The 27,638-nt window shown below is 36.3% G+C and overlaps 1 protein-coding gene across 1 annotated transcript; it reads right to left on the reverse strand.

Annotated features, from left to right (window-relative positions):
- Nucleotides 1–163: 163 nt before the first annotated feature.
- Nucleotides 164–27,524, reverse strand: ap1m3 (adaptor related protein complex 1 subunit mu 3). Its single transcript, XM_052130921.1, has 12 exons — nt 26,761–27,524; nt 19,072–19,228; nt 18,864–18,931; nt 18,536–18,666; nt 16,160–16,307; nt 11,179–11,305; nt 8,336–8,478; nt 7,851–7,922; nt 7,421–7,579; nt 5,575–5,700; nt 5,175–5,250; nt 164–4,238 (listed from the first exon to the last, which is right to left on the reverse strand). Exons 1-12 carry the CDS (start codon nt 26,800–26,802, stop codon nt 4,216–4,218), a joined length of 1,272 nt encoding a protein of 423 aa, XP_051986881.1. The 5' UTR covers nt 26,803–27,524; the 3' UTR covers nt 164–4,215.
- Nucleotides 27,525–27,638: the final 114 nt, after the last annotated feature.

The following is a 27,638-nucleotide window of genomic DNA, read 5'->3' on the forward strand; positions in this document are numbered from 1 at the left end:
TACATTCACAAACAGATAGAAATAAACAGATGGCAGGTTGAAGCCATTTAGAGGAAATCTATTTCAATTTTTATGCATAATAAACGAACATTCAAACTCTAATGTGACAATGTTAAGAAATTACTTCAGAAAAAGAGGCTGCAATATTATAAATCTGCTCACAAAGCCTGGAAACTTCTACAGTAGCCCTAAAAAGTATTTCAAAATGTAATTTATTTTAAAGACAGCACAATCACAAAAAAAAAAAGTATACATTTTAAAGTATAAATGAAAAGACTGTTCAAAATGAAGACAAAATTGATTTAGATGTTACGTTACTGGAAAATGTCTATAGTAAATGTGTTACTCTGCGAGGCCACCTTTGTAAACTTAGACTTAATTAAAAGTTACCTTGGAAACAGTTGGTTATGTCATTTCAAAAATGGCTAAGAAAAGTGAAGTTAATTACAGTGGCCTTGGCCACTTGGTTACATATTTTCCTATTTAATATAATGAAATGCACACATTTTAAGTATATTTGGGGCCTCTTTAAACTGGATTTAGACTTCAAGATGGTCTTCATAATGAGATTTGTTTATACAAGTTCTTTTTGCAAGACAATCATTTTAAAACATTTAAAAATATGAAAACAACAGCAACATCTGACTGGTTAAAATGTTTTGTTTGGTCCTTCTTGTGTGTGAGTGTGTGTTTAAGAAACAGTGCGTAGCATACTCAACCATGCAGCTGAATCATTCATTCACAGCCCATCCTGAGAAGACAGAAGTAGGTTTTGAAATGGCCAGTAATGGGTGGAGGATGACTGGGTCGTGTTGAGAAATGCCTGCCTGTTCTTACCCATAACAGGCTGGCTATTGTGCAACAGTCACCATTTAAACAATAGCTGACTCTGTGACCCACTGTCACCAATCTATTGACCTGTCATGTGTTGAGACTGATAAGAACAATCCTAAACTTAGTCAATCTAAAATAGCAACACATAGAGTCAGCATCCATATTTATTGATGATTTAAAAAACAAAACAAATCTATTTACTCGTACTATGATAATACCCCAGATATATTTAATATTTTGAGCCCACGGCTGCAGCTGAATAAAACAGCAATTTATTTCAACAGCTATTGCAATATTCACATGCAAATAATACTAAAGAGACCATATCCCATACAGGTCAGAAAATTATCACAAAACACTTCCAAAATGAAAGTCCAGGTATTTTCTCACAATGACCTTATAGTAATATTGAACAATAAAATATATATATACCTATATAAAAAAAGATAAAAACTGCATAGAGTATTTCAGAATCAGCATCAAGGTGGAATAAATATCGGGATGTTACCACACCGCTGACCTTTGGTAAATAAATGAGGATGCCGTTTTGATGTGAAAGACTAAATAATATATTCTGCAATCTCTGCAAAAGTGGCAGACTTTATTCCACACACACATCTGCCACATTGATAAAACAAGTGGTGCAATGCATGCTGTATGAAGGGAAATCTAGGAGGATTATCCCAACATTAACATTTGCAATATCAGGTCCAAAAAGAAGAAAATGAATATGTGAATTAAAAATGTGAACAATCAGGTGGCGTGTTGACTGCTGTGGATTAAATAACAAAAAATGCAATTGCTGACATCAGTGTGAAAATGGGTTATTTGCTGGTAGGTTAATGGCTATGTCACAGGGCAATTATTCCCAACCAGGTGTACATGTACAATAGGGGGTACTGGAAAAGATTCAAATTTTGCTTTGTAAAACCAATAAAACAGAAACGATGACTTATAGTTACTAGGGCTGTCAAAGGAAAAAAAAATATTTTATCGAAAGATAATGTGTACGATAACAAAATAATATGTATGTTTTCTAAATGTGTGTGGATGACACTCATAGCACAACAAATGTGTAATTGATGAGTCTGTTGACCTTTAGAATTGATTGTTCTTTGTTCAAAGGTGACACTAATAATATTAATGATAATGAATAATGTGATTTAAAGGATTAGTTCACACAAAACCTTTTAATTATCTTATCATTTACTCACCCTCATGCCACCCAAAACGTGGATGACTTTCTTTCTTCTGCGGAACACAAACAAATATTTTTAGAAGAATATTTCAGCTCTGTAGGTCCATACAATGCAAGTGAATGTGACCTTTCAAACTCCAAAAAAATTAACAAAAAGGCAGAATAAAATTAATCCATATGTCCCCAGTGGTTAAATCTACGTCTTATGAAGCAATATAATAGGTGTGGGTGAGAAACAGATAAATATTTAAGTAATTTTTTTCTATCAAGTGAAAGTGATACTGGAGATTTATAGTAAAACATCTAAAAATGTATGCTTCTCACCCAAATTCATTGCATCACCTCAGAAGACATATATTAAACCACTGGAGCTGTATGGATTACTTTTATGATGCCTTTATGTGATTTTTGGAGCTTCAAAGTTCTGGCCAGCATTCACTTGCATTGAAAGGACCTATAGAGCTGAGATATTCTTCTAAAAATATCAGTTTGTGTTCAGCAGCAGAAAGAAAGTCATACACATCTGGTATGGCATTAAAGTGGGTAAATTATGATTTTTGGGTGAACTATCCCAACTATACATTTCTTGTTTGGTATCACTGAAGGGGTACTTGACCATTGACTGATGGGTCTGTGGAGGTACTTAAACGGGAAAGAAACTGTCATAAAGGAACATTAGCAATTCCACTTTTCAATCTACCAATGTGAGGTTGTGTGTGTATGCACTGCTGGTATTTTGAGTAAGCACATACAAACCAAAGGCAAAGATACAGAGCCACTGTGGTAAAATATAGTGTTACAGTGCTGTCCTAACAGTATGTTGCCTTATTAATCATTGATTTTGAGCACTAGGTATTCATTTCACTGGGCCTGTGGATATCTTTTCAACTCTACAGACATTAGATCATATCACACTGTAAGATAGCTCATTCACCTACAACAGCAATAGAAATAAACAGCTGATACCAATCAAGCAAATATAACAATGTGAAATAATTTCATTTGCTTGATTTAAAATGCAAAAGTCTAACTAGAACACATTATAAATTGAAATTAAACATAGAAATGTAACTATATATTGCAGTAACTTGCTTTAAATACAGCATAGTTAAACCAAATGCAAAATAGGGCCTGTGACCAGTTGCAACAAACCCCTTAATTTTAAGTAATAATTGTAAAGATATTTTCTAAACTTAAAGGGTTAGTTCACCCAAAAATGAAAATTATCCCATAGTTTACACTCCCTCAAGCTATCCTAGTTGTATTTTACTTTATTCTTTCAGCCAAACACAATCGGAGTTATATTAAAAAAATATTCTGGCTCTTCAGATTTTGAAGCCCAAAAATGTGCACCTCCTCCATCTCCCGGAGTTTGTAGTTGGTGTACTCCGGTTCAAAAAATCAGGGATGGGCAAAAAACTAAATATCCTCTTCTCTTATATCGAAATCCTCTGACATTTTTCTTTAAAAATCCTTGTTGTTGTCTTCTAATTCGTGACCGGCGTTTTGTTTTCCTCTATCCTCTGCGCTTCCACGTTCGTCACTTCTCACTGGAGCTTACTACGCCTACGTCATATGGCAGACCTTGACTCTCTCGTGAACGCGCGGAGGGCCGTTACCGGAAGCCAGTGATTATAGTTTATAAAGTTAAAAATATTACATCACTTTGCTTCAGAAGGCCTATATTAACCCCCTGGAGCCGTATGGATTACTTGTTTGATGGATGGATGGATGCACTTTTTGGGCTTCAAAATCTAAGGTACCATTCACTCCCATTATAAAGCTTGGAAGAGCCTGGATATTTTTTTTTATATAACTCCGATTGTGTTTGGCTGAAAGAAGAAAGTCATATACAACTAGGATGGCTTGAGGGTGAGTAAATTATGGGATAATTTTCATTTTTGGGGGTCTGTTGCAACTGGCTACTAAGGTGTAATGAAAAATCAATTGTTCTGTGGGGTTTTCTCAGTAGTTTTGTGGTAAGGCTTCCTTGTTGGTTAATTTGTTAAAACATGATCTCATTCAAAAGACCTGCACATCCAGAAGTGCAGAATATGAGAGCAAGAGGGAGGATTTAGCCGCCTGCCTGCTGTGTGAAGGGCAGTAGTTGTCTCACTGATGAAACAGGACATACAGGAGACGCAAGACACACGGCCATTGTCCAAAATACTGTACATCTTCCCTCAGTTGGTCCTCAGCTGATAATCTGTAAAAATTAATGTCAGAAAAATGCAATTTATAAAACATGAATGTTCAAAGGAAAAGTCCACCCAAAAATTAAGATTTTGTCACCATTTATTCACCCTTGTGTCCTTCAAACCCCATATGATTTTTTTCTTTGGAACACAAAAGGAGAAATTCAGAAGAATGCACTGGCCACTCTTTTACATGCAATTACAATGAATGGGGCTTTCAAGCTTAAAAAAGGATGCAAAAGCACCATAAAGTCTCCTACAAGTAGTCCATATGATACCTTTGTGGGTTGAAAAAACTAAATTAAGTTGTTATTCAAAGATAATTTTATTTGGTGCTTTTGTGCACTTTTTGTAATTGAATGGAAAAAGAGCATTCAGAAAAGTCTTCAAAATGTTTCCCTTTTCTGTTCAGAGAAGAAGAAATGTCATACGGGTTTGGAATGATATGAGTAAATGATGACAGAATTAGCATTTTTGGGTGAATTATATTAATTTAACCCATCTGTTAAGGTTGATCAAATGTTTTCAAAAGGTATTTGAATTTTGTTATTGATATTTGGGTGTTCAGATATATCTGTAAAATTCCAGTGAGGTTTAAGGTTTGATGTCTGCTTTACATTTCTTATGAATAAGTGATCAGAGCTGAGGGATTATAGTGGCTCTCTCTCTCCTCTAGTGTCGCTGATGCAAATGGAAAACCGATAGTCTTCACTATATCAAACTGTGTGTGTGTGTGTGTGTGTGTGTGTGTGTGTGTGTGTGTGTGTGTGTGTGTGTGTGTGTGTGTGTGTGTGTGTGTGTGTGTGTGTGTGTGTGTTTGACAGCAGAGAGAGCCAGGCTCATGTTCACTGAACTCTCATACAGGGTAAAGGTACATTTATATCTGAATGATATTTGAGTATCAGAGTAACAGTGTGTGTGTGTGAGAAATTTTTAGTATGTCTTACCTCCGCTCTGAGTAATATAACGCACCCATGGTAATGCCTCGTAGCCACTCTTCTCAATAATTTTCAAGTATCGCACCTGTGTTTCATAAAAAAGCTTTAAAAACAATTCTACCAATTCATGTAGAAATTGACCGATGTTTTTTATGGCCGGTCCAGATACTGATTATATTAATATAATCAAGTGTCCGATAACCGATATGCAGAACCGATTTTAAATAGTTTATTTCTGTTTTTTGACACAATAATATCGAAAAAGTTGTGAAAATAACTAAAAGACAACAACAATAAAATGATAACCAATTAAGCAGAAAAGTGTAATTATCTGTAAAAAAAAATATCAGTCAAACCAATTATTGCTGTATTCCTAATTTTACAACTAGAATGTGTTTTATTAACAAACCTGAATGCCAGAGACTGTGAAATATGGGATCTCAAACTTCACTGTGATTGGTCGCTTTCCTTCAAGTTCATTACTTTCCACACTCGGCAGTCCAAAATGAGCTCTCATCATGTACTCCTTCCCCCCCTTTAACATAAAAAAGACACATCATTAAATTTTGACCATTCCAACTGTCTAATTGCCATTGCAATAATCAACACATCAGTAAAAAGCCCCAATTAACAGCTCAGTTCTATATAAGTCTTGTGAGTCATATTCCTGAGTGGCTCATACAAACTTACACTCTGTTAGCTTGTGACAGCACAAACATTCAAGACTAACTTAAAGTCTTTCAACATTCAAATGCCCAAGGCATCATTGGGAATTGATAAACCTTCTCACTCAGTGTCCCGCATGTCTCACTTCTTGGAGAAAAAGATACAGATGGTTTGTCAGTATAGAGGTAATGATAAAGCACTTATAAGTATGTCTTTGCTTAGGTAATATGTCCTTTTTAAAGGGATAGTTCACCCAAACATTTTCTCGTAATTTACTCTCTTTCATGCATCCCAGATGTGTATGACTTTATTTCTTGAAGAAGATTTTTAGATGGATATCTCTGCTCTGTAGGTACTTCCGATGCAAGTGAATGGTGTCCAGACCTTCTAAGCTTCAAAAATCACATAAAGGCAGCATAAAAGTAATCTATATGACTCCTGAGGTTTAATATGTCTTCTGAAGCGATCCAATCACTTTGGGTGAGAAACAGTTAAATATTTAAGTCCTTTTTTACTATAAATCTCCACTTTCACTTTCAGAATTTGAAAGAAGGACCCACACCTATCATATTGCTTCAGAAGATATGGATTTATTCACTGGAGTATTCACTTGTATTGTATGGAGAAACAGAGCTAAAATATTCTTCTAAAAATCTTTGTTTGTGTTCAGCAAAAGAAAGGAAGTCATACACATCTGGGATGACATGAGGGTGAGTAAATGATTAGAGAATTTTCATTTTTGGGTGAACTATCCCTTTAAGACTAGGTAAAACAGGAAATGGTGCCTCCATGACAAACACTTTATTTAGTGTAATTGCAGGTTTTTAGTAAAAAAAAGATTATGGTATTTTGGCTTTAATTCAACACACGTTTGTACTGTATGTCCTTAAAAATGTACTGTGGGATTACTTGGCCACTGTATAGCTGCAAACATCCTCATAATTAAGACTATTTCGATTCCAGGTTTTATCTGCTCAAGTGCCTTGAATAATCCATTCAAAATTTTTACATTTTGAGTTGATGGGTTTGATAAGTGTGAAATGGCCTTATGCCTTTTTTATTTCCTTTTATATTTACTGCTAAAACACTGCTTTCTCCCTCACCCAATGTATCCTCTGGCTGTAAAACACAAATAGCCAATGGTTTACTGTGGGATAATTTCTGTACAAAACAGCCCCAGTGTGTTTGTGTAAGCATTTCACTGAATACATCAGATCACTCAAACCACACTCAGAGGTAGTCAAATACGCGTGTGACAACACAGCATTTGTAGTAAAAGCAGAGGACCACCTACTCACCTGTGTATCATCCATGCACTAAAAAAGAGTACAATTATATGAGCTTTTCACTCAAAAATGTATGTTTGCAGTGTGATTAAATTCAAGTTATCAAGCAGTAACACACTGAAGCCGTAAGTGATGTATGTAGTCAGTAAAAACAGAAACCCTCTCCTTGTAATCTAATCACAATTGGTCATAGGAGACATATTTGTGATGCATGTTACCACCACAACACAAACATGACTGCAGCTATACTAAAGTAGTATACAAGTCTGTATATTAGAAGGTATGAATCTTATTGGTACTTACAGGGAAGGATTTAATGTTCCACTCTACAGCATTCTTCTCAGGGACCCATTTAGCCTGGCCTGTGGTGGTCTTAAATTTGGGGGAGTCAGCATCACTGGGAACAGGCACTAGGATGGATACACTGTTGGCAGTGGAGCGGCTCTTGAACTGACTGCGGGCCTGTAAAGCAGATAAAGGAAGTACAGCACAACTTTGCTGCAGCAAATATTTCAAAGCTTTAAATTTGAAAAAGCTAAAGTTTCACAGTGGCAAGGGCAATGGGACAAAGCATGTTCACGTCAGAATCTGACATGTCTTTGGACACAGCTCAGGTAAACTCTGAGCCATTCCCCAGGATAGAAGCTTGAAAGCTAATTACTGAAACCAGGGTATGTGCTAGAAGTGGAATCAGTGGAGTATGTGGAGTGAGTGTGTATGTGTGCAGCTCTACCTTAACCTTGATCTCTACTCGACTGTGAGAGAACTTCTCAATTACGCTCTCAATCCATATTAGAGGCTTCACCTGTCAAAACAGAGCAGTGACAGAGAAAGAATGAAGTTGTGCTGTCACTTATCTAGACACTGAAGTGCATTTTTTTTTATTTTTTTTTTTTACTTTTCATATCAATTAAATGCATGTTAAATGTAGTATTGCTGGGTTGATTAAACAAAAACAAGTCTGGGTCACATTTTAACACCAAAATCAAAAGACAATATAAGAAATTATTCTCTTAAAAAACATTGTATGTGTTCAGCCAAAGAAAGGACGTCATACACATTTGGGATGGCATGAGGGTGAGTAAATGATGAGAGAATTTTAAGTTTTTGTGAACTATCCCTTTAAAATCAGCATAAATTAAAGGCAGTACCACAAATGCTACCATGATGTAGAAAGTATTAATCATTTTCTATACACATTCAATGGTGAGTGCTGACCGTAGTGTTGAGTCTGTAAGACATGAGTTCACTTTCTCCATCAGGTGGGATGAAAGAGATCGTCCTGTCATTCTCAAAGCGAGAGAGACGCACACACTGATGAAACTTCACATCTTCCAGCTCCACAGACTTACTCTTCTCTCCTGAGAGAAACCAGAAATGGTTTATACTGCATAAAACAAGTAGACTGATGATTATGATATGTGCAAAGCTCATTAATCAACTTGAAGAGTGATTAGACAACATGAGTGTTGTCTAATTTGAAACAAATTTCCAGTACATTTAGTTTTTATTTTAGTTTTAGTTTTATTATGTAGGGCTGCCAAAGGTAATGCATTACCTGATATTGTTTATTTACTGTATGTTTAATGCGGTTACATTTCTCAGGGTGTCTAGTGTTATTACCAGCTAGTGGCATTTTGATGTTTTAATGAAGGCAGATTGTATACTATCAAAAACTAAAACTAGTTTGTGATCATATTTATTTTATTCAAGTTAATTTTCGAGTCATGAGTATTTCCAATTATGTTTTTTGTTTTGTTTCAGTGAACAGTGAATTGTTGTTTTTGTTTTCTGTTTTCATTTAGTTTTCATTAAAGAAATATTCCGGGTTCAATACAATTTAAGCTCAATCACAAGCATTTGTGTCATAATGTTGATTATCACAAAAATGTATTTCGACTTGCCCTTCCTTTTCTTTAAAAAAGCAAACATCTGGGTTCCAGTGAGGCACTAACAATGGAAGTGAATTTGTAAATGTTAAAATACTCACAGTTTCACAAAAGTACAACCACAAGGCATAAACAATATGCATGTTAACACGATATCAGTGAAATAAAATTGCTTACCAATCTTTTTTGTGTAGTTATATCGAATTTTACAACTTCGTTGAAATGGTGACATAACACCATAAAGCCTAAAACCTTAAAATGTAAAAATCACAATTTGAGCAACTTTACAGCTCAAATAACACACAAGTTTTAACAGAATAATTGTGCTTTTATAAAATAATAAGCTGCACATTTCTGTCTTTAAACCCTCCAACAATTGGCCTCATTCACTTCATCTGTAAGTGTCTCACTGCAACCTCGATTTGTGCTTTTTTTTAAGAAAAAGTGGGATGAGTCAAAATTATTTCTTGTGTCAATTAACATTATGCCACAAATGCTATCAATTGAGCTTAACTTATTGAACCCAGAACATTCCTTTAATGTTAATAACATGGGCACACAGACACTCACAAACACACTGCATATACACACATGCATACCTTTCTAATATGTTTCCAGAAAACTGCAAACAATTGCACTTTTTGTGCACCCAGATAACCGTGGAGGTAGTTTATTAGCTTGACCTCAGCAAAAGGGGAAGGCAGTGACTACAGAAGAGCTTCTTAATGACTCAGGGCCTCTGAGCCCCAAAACTCAACAATAGGTATTTCAACAGCACAGTCAAATCAGAAGCCTGTGAAATGTCTGCAAATGTGTGTGGGTGTGAGCCTCGCTTTTATATTTATGAATGTTTTCCGCTTTATCTAGGAGTGACATTTACAATGGAACATGAAAGAGCTCTCAGAGGTTTGAGTTGGAACACAGAGGTCACAATCACAAACTCTCGCTCTCTGTGTCCTCTGCCACAGACGAGGCCTGCTGGGAGCTGCTGCAGCACCTACTGATGACATCAACCGCAGGGACTAAAGGTCACAGAGGGGTGAGGATGCTCTCTTATAGCTCTCTGATTGGCTCCCCTGGGTCCACAGGCAGAGGTTTCAGTGGAAGTGATTGGCGCTCAGGTTCTCTTTGTTTGAGGTACACATCTTTGGATTCAGCTGTAAATTGCTCTAAAGTGAGCAGGGCTACAATGCTATAATGTCTGAATTTCTGAGATCTATAATATTTGAGGTTCCATTTACAGATGCACAGATTTAGGTTAAAATGTACTCTATATGTATGCATAATGGTAACTGTATATTTTAGGTCCTGAAACTGATCACCATTTCTTTTAAGTTTTTCTCCATTTTCAAACATTTTTCCTTCACTGGTTTATTTTTAATAGTCCTGGGTGTGACAAATACCTTTTTAAAAGTATGAATATTCATGAAATATTTTCCGTCAACATACTTTCAATTCATCTTTACCATAATTAAAAGACAAGCATTTGCAAGTTGGTGCCTAGAGAGGGCGGTATTTCACTTATCTCATTTTCATTCTACTTCTGAGCTGAAACAAGATATTCCAGGCTTTATATTAGGACTTAAAACACAACAGAAGAAAGCCCAGAATGGCACCTTCTACCTTCAGTGGTGTTTACAAAAGCTGGTGCCACTGAATAACTTTATAATGGGAAGTGGCACAGGAAGCGAGAAGGTCTAGTTCACTTTCCTGAAACTGTATCTGATAGAACAGTTTCCTGTTATACTAAAACCAGAAGGTAGCTTGTCTTTGAAATGTTGCTCATGGTCAACTACTCTGTTTGCTTTGTGAATACAGTACATATAATTATTAGAATCACATTAATATCCACTTATTTGCACTGATGATCGACGCTCAACATTGTTGTATTGTAACTTTGAACAGGTCCTGATCTTAAATGCATGGTTGCATTCAAATTGCACATGTAGAATGCATAATTGAGATGAGGTCTACTGTGAGACAGACACCCACTGTGTTAAGCCTGGGGTGGGGATTAAAAAAGAGAGTCAGAGGGAATTGAATCCATCTATCAAGTGCAAATGAGAGAGCTGATCACCAAAAACAGGATGAGACAATGAACCCCAGCACTACTATAGAAGAGCTAAACCATATACATTGAAGGTCGGTGTACTGAAGGATGTGTGTACTCACTGCCGGTGACCTCGAAGAGAACTTTGTCATTGAGTCCCAGTCTGAGCTCAGGCATGCCTGAGAGAACAACTTTGAGTTTGATGCAGCCCAAAATCTCGCTTCGCAGAACACTACCTGTAGCACTGACCTATAACGAACACAAAGAGAGAAGAGAAATGCAAATCAGAATCAACAGTGGCAAGGTGCGATGCATCAACACCATTACTGCCATCTACAATTTATTATGCTCTGTCAGGTATGGCAGTAAACGTGTGATTTGTGTGATAATGCTCTTTCAAGGAGAGGAATGAATTATGCTGCAGTAAGTAAAGACATGAGAATGTACTGCATTATATTATGGTAAAATATTAAAACCATACAAGCTAGACTTACAGAAAGTGGATGTGATCTACAAAAACTCCACATTAGGTCAATACCTCTGAGAACTCACAGAAGACAAGAGCCAGTGAGAATAATGCATGGATGAATAGCAATGCTGCATTTGAAAACAATAGAATGTGATTCAAGTCTTAATCAGGAAAGTGTTGCTGCTCGGCGCTACTGTCTGCCAACGTTAAGACCCCAACCCTGAGGAGCAGTAATTAATCCACCAAAAGCCAGAGTGGGGGTGGAGAAGGAGAGAAGAAAGTCAACAAGAACTTAAAGAGGGCAGCTGCTTCCTCACTCTCTGAATGTAAGGAAGTCTGGAGGCCTGGCCCTTAACCCTAAAGAACATGGAGGTCAGCTGAGGTACAGTTGGATGGTGGGGTGATTGTTGGATGTAAAAATCCTTTCTCCTATCCCAGCTTAAAGGAATGCTCAATATAAGTTAAGCTCAATCAATTGCTTTTGTAGCATAATGTTGATTGCCAAAGAAAATAATTTAGAATTGTCTCGTTTATTTAAAAAAATAAATTACAATAAGGATCTTCAATAGAAGTAAATGAGGCCAGTTCATAAAGATGAAAATACACACTGTTTCAAATGTATAGCCACATGACGTGAAAAATAGATGTGTTAACATGATTTTAGAGTGATAAAATCGCATACAGGGTTTACCAGTGTTAGATCAGCATAGCAATGAAGTTGAATTATTGCATATAACTTTGGACTGATTGGTTAGTAAGTGATTTTATCACACTAAAATCATGTAAACCATATAATGTTTACGTCTTGTGGCTATACTTTTGAAACAGTGTGTATTTTAACTAGAGCTGTCAGTCAATTAAAAATGTCTATCGCGATTTATTGCATACATTTTGAAAATGCTGAAATTTGAGACCATATATACGTATTTTCCTGTTAAAATACATTTATTTCCATCTTAGGAAATACAACAAAACAATATGTAACAAAATAATGCTTTTTTAACATTTTCCGAACAAAGCCTTCCACGGTATAAAGACAGAAATGCACTACAATAGCAACAATTTAAGTAACATTAAACGTTTCCCAAAGGTTGAGTGGGAGCTTGACTAATTGAAAGAACTAGTCTCCCATAGGTTGCATATTCATTGCAATGGGCATTACATTTCAAACTCTTAAATGCATCACAGTGTCAACGGCAGCATCAAGCATCTCTTTGAATGAACCATGAAAACAGTTTACAGTCAAAAACATCTTATTCTGGGTTTTGGTGACTGTTAAGACTTGTCGTGCTTCTGTGGTAATTGAAATGCACCTTAAATAATTATGGCTGAAAAATACTAGAGTATTTAATTGAAATAGTCCCATATGGACTTTTTTTGTACTGTACATCAAATAGGTCCTTTCTCCATCATTTTATCACTGAGAGGGAAGTGCTGTTGTGTGCGAGTTGTGGTGTGTGTGTCAGTGTAATGACTACGGGCGGACACATTACAAAGGTTCTGCCCTCCCAACAAGTGTTTATGCTGGTTTATGCAATATTAAGAGGAAAGGCGTTAATCTCGATTAAGAAACATTTACAGGTTAAACTTTTTTAATCACATGCGTTTACACGATAATTCTGACAGCTCTATTTTTAACGTTTATGAACTGGCCCCATTCACTTTACTGTACTGTACTTCCCACAGTATAAATGAGGGATGAGTCAAATTTATTTTTTGTAGTAATCAACAGTATGCCACAAATGCTATAATTTAGCCTAACTTACATTAAACCCTGAACATTCCTTTTGAGAAAACTATTAGTAAGACTTTAGTAGGTGATTCCCCTGGAATCCCCTGGTGGTTCCTCTTGATGCTATCAAAATATTGCTCTGTTTGTTTGTGCATTCCAATCATCCCGAAATAACAACTCTAGCTCAATCAATGACATGAATTTGGGGTGGGATTTTGGCTGTATCTCAATGTGCGTTCTTATGTTCTCGTGGACTTGTTCGGCATCATCATCCACTGTCGAAGTTTAATTCCAATCCTCAAGAATGCAAGTACCGAAAATGCAAAACAATTACCCGGATGTGTTGTTTTATTGGGCTGAATATCAAGGCTGCGTCAGATAGTGACTTGTGCGCAAGAACCCATTTGAAGTCCCAAAAGGCATAGCAGCACTACAAAGGGCATTTATCATGTTTTCCCTCAAGAGATTCCTGCTATAAGCTTGCGATAGTCTGATGGCTTAACTGACTTTATTCATTCAACATGTCTTGCAAAACCTCACTGGTGTAATGATAATAATGCTGTCACTGGTGTGTGATAATGCCAGTAGTTCTCTCACTGGCTAAAAATGTCCTGGGACATCGCAGCATATCTCAAAGCTCGTAATAGATGCTTTCTACATCCTCCTATCCATCCGAGTTCATTCTACCAAGGTAGCCTGGCAAGTCTGTTCTCTGTGTTCTTTGCATGGAGAAACCCCCTATATGTATGTCAGAGCAATGGCAGATCGTGGGAGTGTTCAGGAAACCTGATTGAATTTAAAGATGCTAGAGGCGCAGAAATTACACACTTAACATTTAACGTAGCTTTGGCTTAATTGAAGAAGGTAGAAAGTCACCTTTGAACAATTATTCTTTATTTATAAGCTTTCAAGCTTGTACAGATTTTGTGTACTGAAATTTGATAAGGATCAAACATCATTGTCAACTGGTTGGCCCAGAGTAATTAATTGCATGTTTAATTAATATGAGCCACATCTAAAGTGACAGTGAAGTAGGACATCTTCCATGATCAAAATCTTTTGTTTGTCCTGGAATAACATTCCTCTCAAATAAACAGGGTTGGGAATCATAAGGAATTTTATGATACTGGTTCCGATTCCGATTGCTCTTAACGATTCCGGTTCCTTAATTGTTCCAGTAACGATTTCAGTAATTCATCTAGTACTTTTTTTTAAAATATATATTTATAAATGAGAAATGTAAGCACAGCATAGCAGCTGTACATCATCGCACCATTAGCTGGGTAATTCCTAGCCAATCACATGTAAGCCATTGCTTTATAAGTCTGCTCACAATCTATCACATTGCTGTTTCAGTGTGCTAACACTGCAACCTCCACCACCACACCACCATCAGTCGAGTCCCGTTCTACACGGGGGTAGGCTCCTCGCCCCAGCCTCCTGTGGGATATGACGGTTCCGAGTACAACTTCCTAGGACCGCCAGACGGGGCCAACGCCAAAGAGAGACATTGATTTTCCGTTTTATATTCATCAAATAAATGTCATCTTAAATTCCACTCAAGTCTGCGAGTCTTCCTGATAGAAATGCCATTATTATTGCATTTAATAACCTCTGCTGTCTGTTACCAAATAATCAGATTTGTAAAGAGCAGATATAACAAATCAGAAGCAAATTTAATACAGTTCTTGTAAAAGGTGTGTTTTCAGACATCTTAGAGACATAATAATAGATCCTTAATCTATTTTAAAAACAAAACTTGTGTATCTTTAATTATACATTGTCATATGAACAACCAGTCAGTAACTGCACTGCTTAATTTAGTAGAGATACAGGTCATCATTAAATAAATAGTAACAGTTTGAGAGACACTTTAGACTGTGTTTTGTAGCCTAATGTTGTACTTCAGGCTTGTGAAACTTCAATAGTTCTTATTTAATTTCGAGCTGGACATTCATATCTTGCATATCAGAATAAGATTACTTGTATACTGGAAGCGTTGTATGTTTCGCACTGTAGATTCAAAATAACTGGCTTATTAAAATGGTTCTTTAGGGATCGGACTATACCGGAAGCACCATATATTTTGTGCTGTTGATTCAACAGATCCGGCTCCTGAAAATAATTATTTTGGGAATCTAACTGTACCGGAAGTGCATATGTTTTGTGCTGTAAAAAGAGCCAGCTTGAGACATGTTCGATTGGGAATTTTCAGTCAGTAAAATTCAGTAGAGTCAGTAGAGGGCAGCGCTGCGGCAAACACTGTCAGAGTATTTGAGGATGATGTTCTAGCCACATCGGTGGAAAGTGCACGCTGGAGAACCGTTAACGGAACCGGAAGTCACGAAGATCATGTGATTACAGTATTTTTTCAAGAACGGAACCGGTTCTGAACAAGTACTGGTTCTCGATTCCCAACCCTAAAAATAAACAATCCTATAACTACCCTAACCCTTACCATTAACAACCTTTCAAATCTGAGGTATAGAAATGATAAGAAAGCCTAACCTTAACCCTAAACCTTACCTTAAAATCTGCTTGGTCGCTAGAAATTTTGTAGCAGGACTACCAAGGATGTTGATCAAGAAACACATCTTAGCAAATTCGATCATTTTTGTAAATGTCATTAACATTAATGTATATTAGTATCCATTTGATGCATATTGTACATTTTTTACACAGAGAAAATGTTATGTATTTGACTGAAATCCCAAGTGTCAAAATAGGAGTTCCCCAAGAAATATGCAAGAATGAACCTGGAGTCCTCCATGTTTCCAATTCTCTCTGACAACAAAGCACTTGAACGCGACATACTCGTAATTAAAATTTTAGAAGTGGAAAGTAGGATAATTCCACTAGCATGTGAAGGCAGTATAAAATGGTTGATTTTGAGTCAACTTACCAGTAGGTTGACAGACTCAATGACGTCCATAAAAACTTCATTCTTCCTGTATTTGATGCCCTCTGACCTCCAAGACACAGCATTAGTTACTGTAGCTGGTGGGCGTGGTGCTCCCACATCCAGCTTATGCCCCTGCTGTGTGATGTACCTTGGGTGGAAATGAAAAGAGGTCATCAGACCATGGTAACATTGATAAAAACAAACAATGCTGGCATTCAATATTAAAACAAAAAAACAAATCAAAGAGTAGATTAAAGATTGTATCAGCCTAACAGTGCATGTCAGCAATTTTCAATATGATTGCCTAGTGTGAATATTTATCATCTGGTCTGTCACAGACTCACTTTCCAGATCTAATAAGATTTAAATTAAAAGAATCAGTGAAGCAGGTAACTTTGTTGCGTGTGTAAATAGACCTCTGATGTTAGAATGCTGAGATAACAGACTCATGGGAAGAACATGGATGCCCCTAGGGACAAACAGGCTGATAAACACCTGACCTTGTTTTTTGTTTTTTGTATTTTCATCACTAATGATCCTGTAATGTTTACCTTACTGCACATTCTTCTCCTATCACATACAGATGGAAAAAACACACTCTCCTATGCAAATGAAAGTGAACACTCACACTGCATACAAAATACATTGAGAGTGTTCTATCGTCTCAGCTCAACATCAGCATACATTAGCAGAGTAAATACATTTACAAATTAGCAACATTAGCAGTGTAAACACATCAATACAGATATTCAATTAACAAATAAACAAGTTTCTTTATTGATTCTACAATTTGGTCCTTCTTCAATGAGATTTAATATGCGTAGGGGTGTGTGTGTGTGTGTGTGGTTAACGAGGAAATTTTTTTAGGTTACAAACTGGTAATTACAAGGGTATTATGCTATAAATGTGGTTTATGTGGACATTTCTAGTGACCCCATAATTCAAATCACTTGTACAATGTTAAAATGCTGAAGGTTTTTAGTGAGGGTTAGGTTTAGGAGTAGGGTTAGGGGATAAAATGTATAGTTCGTACAGTATAGACATCGTTATATCTATGGAGAGTCCTCATAAGGATAGCCACACCAACGTGTGTGTGTGTGTGTGTGTGTGTGTGTGTGTGTGTGTGTGTGTGTGTGTGTGTGTGTGTGTGTGTGTGTGTGTGTGTGTGTGTACATGTTTATAATACACTGTAGGGACCAAATGTAACCACAAGAATAGTAAAACCTGAGATCGCCTACTCTGTGTATTCTCTAACCTCAAGTGTCTCCAGCTGAAAGGGTATTGTGTTGCTGTCACTGAGGACTTGCAGCATTTAGCTCTCTGCTAATAAGGGGTAGCTTACAAAGACTGCAAACTAAATCCAAAAAGCACTCAAAGTTGAGTCTATTTAACTGAATTATACGTTTTCGGAATTATATAATTATGATTTTTATTTATTTATTTATTGTTTTGGCTGATTATTAAATGCAGGGCAATAAAGAGAAGACAGGAAATAAGAGGATAATGGGAATGAAATGCAACATGAGTCAAATTCGAACTTCAAGTGGCACAGCTCATTATGTCAGAGCACATGCGCAACTGCAAGCCCATTCAACATTTAATCATGTGCATGATATGATCTATAGATAATTCTAAATATCTATAATTCAATTTTCACTAGTTAAAAAATTATCATTCAGCAATAGATATCAGCAATAGAATTACTGCTACTACTAGTGAAAATGCTAATTATTTGATGTTAGTAATTAGGTTTGCAGTTTGCACTAGTAAAAACATAGTAACACTAGTACAAAAAGGTTCCATTCATTAACATTAGTTGATGCATTAGGTATCATGAACTAACAATGAACAATATATTTTTACAGCATTTATTAATCCTTGTTAATGTTAGTTAATTAAAATACAATTGTCTGTTTTTAGTTATGTTAGTTTATAATGCATTAATATTGCGACACATAAATGTAATATTCTTCACGCCATGGAGTGGTGCCATCTAGTACAGTAAGTTTTGCCAGAGGGAGAGGAGGCCAACCGTCTAAGACTTGACTATCAGTTGTAAAGATTCAAGTGCTCAATGCAAAGGACATATAAACTATATAAACCATACTAACAGCAAAATGATTTTGCCTACATGCCACAAGGGAAAGGCGAAGCCAACAAATAAACTGTCTCTTATTTCTCTAGTCTGATAATCTGTCTGTGTTCTAAAACAAATGAATAACTGCATATTGTGAAACTGTGCCCACTACATAGAGCATGCACAGTGACTAATGAATAGTCTGAGCTTGAATAGTGAATGGTGAACAAGCATAGTAATGCTGTTTGAGTAATGAATAGTGTTCTATGAGCAGTGTGGTTTGAATGGTCAGAACTCACTCCAGTAAGATCTTGCTGTCAGTGGTCTGAGGGAAGCCAAAGTCCATTACTTCATCCATTAGCTCATATACTGTCACAAAATTGTCTCGAATACTCTCTTCTTCCACTGACTTGAAGTATTCTGTGAACACCTGCAAATACAGTACATGGTCAATACAACATTATTAAATGCACATAAATCTGGCATTATAATATAGAGGGTAAACTTATAGAGATAAGAATATGTCATGTGTATCTGTATATAAATATGTGTTTTTGTTGTGTTGTACTGTGTAAAGTGTTGTGCAAGGCGTTGTTGTTGTTGTTATGATAAATATGAAACACTTACCTCCACTATTTTGTACAGGAAGGAGTATACAAGGGCAGCATTAGTATTCTTCTTAGTCATTGCAACCACTGATTAAAACCTGTTAAGGTGAAAGTGTGCTACACATTTGCAGAGCTATTACAACAGAGGCAAAACAGTTTGCTAAATTATATTATCAAAAGATAAAAAGTGTAATGTTAAATTTGAAAATGGAGCAGATGGAGGATACAGTACAGGTTGCTGTGCTTAATCCAGAGAAAGTGGGTGGACCCATGAATAACAACAGGTGACAGATCTGCGTCTTCCTCTCTCTTCATCATTATGGGCATGAAGCTGTCAATCTCATTCATGTCTATGTTGCCCATGTAGTTCCGGCATATAAGAACCTTAGGGATGGAAACAAAGCTGAAAGCACTGAAATATTTGTAATGTTATAGCTTCATGTTGAACAAGTTCTTGCAAACTCTTTGCCAAAATAAGTTACAAATGACCTTACATGGCAATTATATGATAATTCACTAAATCAGTACACCATAAAGAGTAAAAAGGGTAAATGTATTTGGCAGCTGCGCTTAAACAGGTTGACTGACACTGTATCTCTTTGAGACACTGTCCCTTTGCCATCCATTTTAATTACAAAATGTATTATTTTAAAGCCAGTGTGAGCTTGATACAATGACTACGTTTACATGGACACCAGAAAGCGAATTATTGTGAGAAAGCAGCATTCGAGTTTACATGCACTGTTAAGCGGTGTACTCCAGCTGTATACATGCGCCTCGGTCAGTCAGCTGCTTTCTCCACAGTAACGTAATTTCCCTGCTTTGCTTGTTTAACCCTTAAATGCATGGACATTTTCCCAAACACTCTTACAAAATCTGATCTTTAGAGGCCTATTAGACAATTAGTACATTTTTAAAAGTTTTATTTTTCATATATCAAAGAGATAATGCAACAAATCAGGACAAATCTAGAACAGGATTCATTATATGCACACACTGAAATTTCATGAGATGCAACTGGCTGTCAAACACATATTGAGCTACATATAACACATAATCTACACATAAGATATACATCAACTACACCCAAGTTACACATATGCTACACATATGTGTTCAGGCACTTATTGAGTCTAAATAGATGAACAAAATACATTATTTTAGAAGTACACCCAAATGACAATAGTCATATAATATTATTCATATTACACTTGCTATAGTTTACTTCTATGTTTTTTTTTTACATCAGCTAGCAATGTCTAATGTAAATCAAATCAATAACTGAAACATCAGCGCCACCTTGAGGAAAAAAATAACAAGTATAATATGTATGTGTATACGCATATGGGATGCAAATTCACCATTGATGATAATTGATTTTTGCACAGAAAATCAACATGATATAGTGTTTATTTGTATGAATATAGTACTCATTTCTCTTATAATAAACAAAGAAATAGATATCTTGTGATAGTAAACTTATGAAATAATCATTAAAAAAAAGTGTAAGAGAAACCCAGACACTCTTACATACCTAAAGTCTCTAAAGACCCTATATACTTTTGGTACTTATACCATTATAAAAATAAAAATATTTTTTTGCAATTTTTCCAAAATGTGTGTGTGTGTGTGTGTGTGTGTGTGTGTGTGTGTGTGTGTGTGTGTGTGTGTGTGTGTGTGTGTGTGAGCGTGTATTTATCACTTTGTGGGGACCAAATGTCCCCATAAGGATAGTAAAACCCGAAATTTTTGACCTTGTGGGGACATTTTGTCGGTCCCCATGAGGAAAACAGCTTATAAATCATACTAAATTATGTTTTTTGAAAATGTAAAAATGCAGAAAGTTTTCTGTGAGGGTTAGGTTTAGGGGTAGGGTTAGGTTTAGGGGATAGAATATAAAGTTTGTACAGTATAAAAACCATTATGTCTATGGAAAGTCCCCATAAAACATGGAAACACAACATGTGTGTGTGTGTGTGTGTGTGTGTGTTACACTATTTATAAGAGATACTGTAGATTGAGGAGTACTTAAGAGGTTTGGGCACAACTCCAAAGAATGATTTACCAAAAGTACAGAGGGTGAAATGAGGTCCCAGGTCTCTAAAGACCCGAAGTATAAGTTTAAGTGTTAAATAACAAACATAGCATCCAAGGAAGACTGTGCTTTTTCATTTTCCATTGCTTTGCATTGTTTACAGATATTCCAGAGTTGTTGCTGTTTTTGTTACCTTAACTTTCCATTGCAACCTGATGCGGTATTGCGCTGCAATAGCGGGGGTTGCCTCTTACGTAAAACTCTGGGATTCACCCAACGAACCATTGCATATACACAAATGTGAGGAGTCGGACAGTCGATAATTTACTTTGGTTTCTATAAATGGGTATAGTTTATAGTGTATGTGCTTTTCCCACTGTACTCCCAGAAATGTTGAATTCTTTCCACTGTGGTGACTTGTTGTTTGGCTCCATCCTATGGCATTAGTTATACAGTTTGTTCCACCCACATGCGCACTCCTAAAAAACTTGTAAGAATGTCACTTTTGCGTTTGCATGATGACCACATTTACCTTAAACAATTTTTCAAAATTTCACTATTTTGCAATTTCAAACACTCATTTTTAAAAGCTCACATTCACACATACTTTAGACAAATTGCAAACAAATTCGTCTCATTTTTCAGAGAACCACCCAAATAAAGATAAAAAGACTTAAATTATTCATAAATAATATTGTATGCGTTTATAATCTTATGATAAATAGACATTTTTCTGGGGGGAAAGTTTTTTTTTGTTGTTTTTTTGGTCCTAACTTTTAAATGTAATTCTGGTTCTGTTAACTCAACCTCTAATCACATTCCATCACAATATACAGATCTGAAATGTAGGTGGCACTTTAATGCATTTTAGCCCTCACAGATGCACTCATCTATAGACATTGTTTAATTTTTAGTTCAAGAACCACCCTTGATGTTTCATTGAATATCTTAGCCTCTGAGTGGACTAGAAGCTCAAAGTGTCATTATAAAGCTGAGATCGTCACCATTGTGGTGATGTAAATGTTATCATCAATAGTCATCAACATAATTTCTGATGATTTGTTTTGTTTGCTTTTCCTTCTGGATAGCATATTTAAATCTAAGATATAACATTGGATTATTCAGCCAAGCAAGCTCACAGACAAATAAACAATGGCTAATTTTATAGAGGTTTTCCTAAGGTAAAAGCAGATATAAACTAAAACTTGTTTTAAAACTGTTAGCTATTTGGGGCTTACAGCAGTTATTGGAGTATAAAGAGACATTTGTATTTGATGACTTACAGAAATCATATTTCACTTTGTGATTCTTTTGAAAATCTTTCGAACTTTGGTATTAGGGCAACAACATTACTATTTGTTCAGTCACATCTGCGAGTTAGAGCTTTCATTTGATATTTGACTGGTCCGTTTATGTGCTATGTGAAGGACTTTTTATATAAATATTTCTACCCCATTACCTCTGGTGGGGTGGGGTAATTCAAAACAAATGTTTTGAGGCCTTATATTGTTATTGTAATTAACATAAATGCAGAACCAGGCTAAAGAAATGTAAACAAATAAATCAATAAGGACTATGACCCTATATCCATGAGTGTTCATTAATTGTCATTTAAAGTTACATATAAACTGTAATATAAAAACTAGTTACAGTGTATAGTATGGTGAAACATAAGATATCAATGAAGTCTGCCTTTTACCAGGGATGATACTGAGGTATTCCTTCAGATGGAGATATTGAATTGCTCAGGGATCACAGACAAAAATGCTTTCATCAGCACTGCCAAGATCCAGGGGCATGTTTGAGTGTAAGCCATTCCACTGAGGCCCTAAGACTCTCTGTTTTCATTGAAACATTCCCATCCACCCACCAAACCATGCTTTCAACATCTTACACCAAAGCTTCTGTGCTTCTGTTTATGTTGATATAGCTATGTATAAAGTCTAGTTTAATTCTTAAGAGGGAGGGTCAAGAAAGATGTAATTTAGTGCAAAATTTTGTTGACTATTGGTTTATTATTATTGTGAAGCAACCCTAAAGATTACAATTGTATCCTAAGTACAATGCACATAAAAAGCAACAATTAAACTTTTAAATATATACAACCATAATATTCTTCATTCTTGGTCACATTGTACATTACATTGCTTGTGCTGATGTAAAGTGTTATTGCATGATTAGTTGCCTAGTAAGTAATAAACAACATGTTAATATCCCTTTAAAAAAGTAGAGTGGTAGCTCCATGGTACAATGATGGTCTCAGAGTTAATACCATGTTACTTTGAAATGCACTATCATGGTACTGAATGATTACCATATTCACATATCATACTATTTACAACAAGGTAACCCAAAGGCAAGGTTATTATTGTAAACTAAAACAAAAATAACAATCAACACAATTAGAAAAATTGAAAATAAACTAAAATATATTTTCATGGCTCTGAAAAAACTAAACTAAAATACAAATAATCTTTCCCTTTCAACTCAGTACACTTGACGTTGCGTTTATTAATGCACAAGGGGGGTGGCTTCTTACATGACCTAGTTGAAACCTCTCTACAATAACGCCAATATTCTAATATTGGCTACTGGGTTTGAGCTTAACCTGGATTGGTCTCCCCCAGAGGAACCTGAACAGTCTCTCCTCAATGAATGGTTCTAATGTGGATCACAGGGAAGAAAATGGTTATGCCCAACTGCCCCCTGTGTAGGAGGCAGTAGCAGCACACCTCTGCCCAGTGAGTAACAGGGCGTGGAAATCTCGTCCCATACATCCTTCCAAGCCGTGTCGACAAACGTCCACACTGGCTGGAAAAGCTTAATCAGCAGCAGGACAAGCTGGATCAGCACTCCACGCAATGGTGGTGCTACAGGTATTTCAAGCCAAGCTCCTTAAGCAAATGGATGAGCAATGTTTCGATCCAGAGACATTCAAAGAGCTGCGCATTGCTACAAACTTAGCGCTGCGTGCCACGAAAGTAACTGCACAGGCCATCGGCAATTCCATTGGCAACCTGGTAGTTCTGGACCGACATGTATGACTGACCCTCACAGAAATGAGTGATAAGGAATAAGCCACTCTGTTGGATTCTCCAGTGTCTCCAGCCAGCCTCTTTGGCACCTCTGTGAATAAAATTGCTGAGCATTCCGTCGCGACTCAGCAGCAATCACAGGCTATGAAGCACATTCTGCCGAAACGGAGTACATCACAGCTGGTTCACCCTCACTCTGTTTCGAGCCAGCACCTGACTAAAAGCCCACAGTGCCGGCACCTGCTCCCACTGAGCCACCGGTGAGGCCACGCAAGCCATGGCCCAAACGGAAGCAACCGTATCACAACAAGCGGTGGAACAAGGCACTTCTCCACGTGCGTGAATAAACGCAATGTCTGTCTCCTTCGTCTCAGGGAACTAAGATTACATATGTAACCTAGACGTTTTCATTTTTGTTGTGATAGGTTTTTAAACCTTTAAACCCACTGGCTGTGTCTCGTTTCGAGGGCTGCGTGCTAGGTAGGATGTGTCTTTTGAATGCTGAAGTATACCCAGCGTCCTCCTTTAAACAAATCTCGTTTAAACGAGATGGCCAACAATGGACAAATGGAAATGGAATGTAACATGGTTGCTATGACAGCACACCACTCTTTAACAAGCGCAAATGCTTTGAGTGAGATGGTAACAAAGTCCATTTAGAAGGGAATGTATGAGGTACATTTTAGGAGAGTTATATTGATGCAAAGAGAAAAGGTGTAGTTTTAGTCTAATACTTTATTTTGTATTATATATTAATATAATAATAATACATGTTATATACTCTGCACCCATCTACGGAGATACTCCAACTTGGGAATTATCATTACTTGCATTTGAACTTATTGTTTTAGACATTTCCACTGAAGCAAAGTATTGTGGGTTGTGAGTGCACAATCCCGTGAAAGAAGTTAGCGTTCGAAGGCTGCATTTGAAGTGTCCTACTGCTTTTATGAACCGAGACAGCCTCGATGGCGTATGTGGCCGAGAAATGCGACCTCCGGAGGACACAGCCTTCCAAATGAGACCCAGACATTATCGCCTTAACTTGAAGATTAAATTAGGCAGCCATAGCACACGCAGATGGCCTATTCCCCTCATTATATTAGCAACGACAGAGTGGGAGGGAATCACGACAGTATATCATGGAGAGAAGCAAAGCAGGTAGAAAACTAGGGTGACCAGAAGTCGTTCCCGGTTTTGCGAGGTGTGTCCCAGTGTCGTGTCAAAATTTCATAATGTCCCGGTTTCAGCTGTTTGGCTCACTGATTTTTTTATTTGAAACTATATATCATCAACGTTCTTCTTGGTATCATGTCTGGAATCGATTGCAGGGAAGGGAAGATATTTTATTGCATTGCACGATGATTTGACGATACTTTCATTCTATCAGTCTGAAGCAATCCACTCAGAATCTATCTGGTTACCATGACAACGACTCATGCACTTGGTGCTCTCTGCTGCTCTCTGTCATCATCCGACACAAATTAGAAATGCCCAAATGAAATTGCATGTTCAACAAGCTGAAAGAAGCCGATCTATTTCTTTGCACAACACCTGAAAATGGAATTGAAATGTTTTGCTGTCACTGTAAATGTTCACTTTCCCATGGCCACAGTTAAATAAGAGTTTGCAGTTTATATTCATACAGCTCTATTTTTTTAAATAGTACAAGCACTTAAATGTGGAATTGTATTTTAACATTTAAGTTCTAATTTTATTTATTTTTTGCTGACAAGAAATGTCAAACACTGATAAGTTATATCGTTATTACACATAAAATATGACATCACGTGGACATAATAGGCTATATTTAATTTTTACAAAAATTTTCTAAAAGGTGGTTAAAATTATCTAAAATAATATATAATAAAAAGAAATTTCACATACTAAAAGATGTTACATTGAATTGAATTTAGTTACATATTTTAATGCAATGTGTGTGTGTGTGTGTATATATATATATGCAGTATATATATATATATATATATATATATATATATATATATATATATATATTGTGAACCTCACCAGCCATGTCTGGGACTTCAATTATGACACATTTGAAACTTTATTGGAATGACTGTTCATTTTGTTGCCAATGCATGATGTTAAAACAAAGAGAACAGAAACAATACAATATCCAGTAATTCATTCTGACTTTCTTTCTTTCTTTCTTTCTCTCTCTCCCACACACACACACACACACACAGTCTTTTCACTCATTCTGTCTTACATCATCAATCAATTATTTGTTTTACATTTCATTTGGAATTGGTATAGAGTTTTGTTTGATGCTCAGTTTTCAGAGTTGCGACAAGGTTTACTAAGTTAATTAAAAAAAATAAGCATTTTTAAGTCTTGATGTGATTAAGAATATGATGTGTTATCTTCTGCTGTAATATCAGTAATGAAATTCAGTTGATCTTATTAAAATGAAGATTTTTTAAATTATAAGTATTATTTTACAAATTGTACATTTGGGTGTCCAGCTATATGACCCACGTTGCAGAGATGCCTGTTTTCCCCATTCTAGATGTATCACTTGATATAAAAACTAAAATAAAAGCTAATTGTAATGACAAACTAAAATAATACACATACAAAAATTACATAAAAAAATGTAATGGTAATCTATCATCTTGTCATTTTGACATCATGTGACATCACATATTTGTATTAAAACCCCTACAGGTATTGATTTGTGGTATCACATGCAGTTTACTTTTGTAACCAACCTTTAAACCTTGAATATATTGGCTTAATATAAAGTCATACTGTCTATCCTAAGAATAAAGGAGTAGTGTGACCTTTATTCCTCCTCTGACAGGTGCACGTACACTTCTTACCTTGCCTTTCAGGTCCAGGATGAAGATCGCGGACGCTGCCATCCTGATCAAAGTAGTATGACAAGGAGTGACAGATGGATGTCGAAGTTTTGTGTTTTTCAGTAAAGTTTAATCAAGTGAAATGAAGGAAGATCTTTTCCATCCTTAACCAGCGTGTCTTCCGGGTTTTGAGGCGTCTGACCGGTTCTGCCGCTTTCGGTTGAGCTGTGCCTATTCTGTCACCCCATCTACATTGCTTGCGTTGCGAAACGTCAAAACTAGAACGCTTTCCTTATAAACGAGGCGCAGTCTACGCTGCCAGTTTAGTTTCAAGAGACTGAGCGCGAGCTGTCCACACACAGAGTTTTAAGGATTCACTCAGCTCACTTCAATACGATTACTGTTTCATTCTATTTTAATTTTTTTTTATCATTCATTCAATCAGAAAGCTACTACTTTATCATTATTTTCCTATTATCTAACCTCAGTTACGCTTACAACACTGTAGCATCTAAACCTACAGCGGCGTTCAATAAATTGTTAACATTAACCTCTCGCATTACAATTTGTTATCTTTATTTTATAGGCTGCATGCTACACAAAAGACTACACAAATAAAACATTATAAATTAGTCTACATAAACAAAACACGCAATTTACACGGTACACACCATTCTACAGGTTTTACACGTACTAGCTACTTTTAGACAAACAAATTAAAACTAAACTATAATCATAAAAGGCTCACTTATACACAAATGTCTACATATTCATTAAACTGTTGCTAGGTTTCAGGAAGTTCTCGCCTTTGAATAAACAAATATGGTAGTGTTTACATTGCAATTACCCACTTGTGACCAGTAGATGTCCACATTGTACCGTGTTTCGGCCGCTTCGAA

This window comes from Xyrauchen texanus, chromosome 7 (assembly GCF_025860055.1).
Source record: "Xyrauchen texanus isolate HMW12.3.18 chromosome 7, RBS_HiC_50CHRs, whole genome shotgun sequence".
Taxonomy (NCBI): domain Eukaryota; kingdom Metazoa; phylum Chordata; class Actinopteri; order Cypriniformes; family Catostomidae; genus Xyrauchen; species Xyrauchen texanus.

What these genes read in the sequence shown, in the direction of transcription:
- ap1m3 (XM_052130921.1), bottom strand. Translation starts at nt 26,802, where the DNA reads ATGGCAGCGTCCGCGATCTTCATCCTGGACCTGAAAGGCAAG. An exon ending in TCCTGGACCTGAAAGGCAAG is followed by an intron (nt 19,229 to 26,760) that starts GTAAGAAGTGTA and finishes TCCATCCCTAAG; the next exon opens with GTTCTTATATGCCGGAACTA. An exon ending in TTGAGTCTGTCAACCTACTG is followed by an intron (nt 11,306 to 16,159) that starts GTAAGTTGACTC and finishes TGTTCGTTATAG; the next exon opens with GTCAGTGCTACAGGTAGTGT.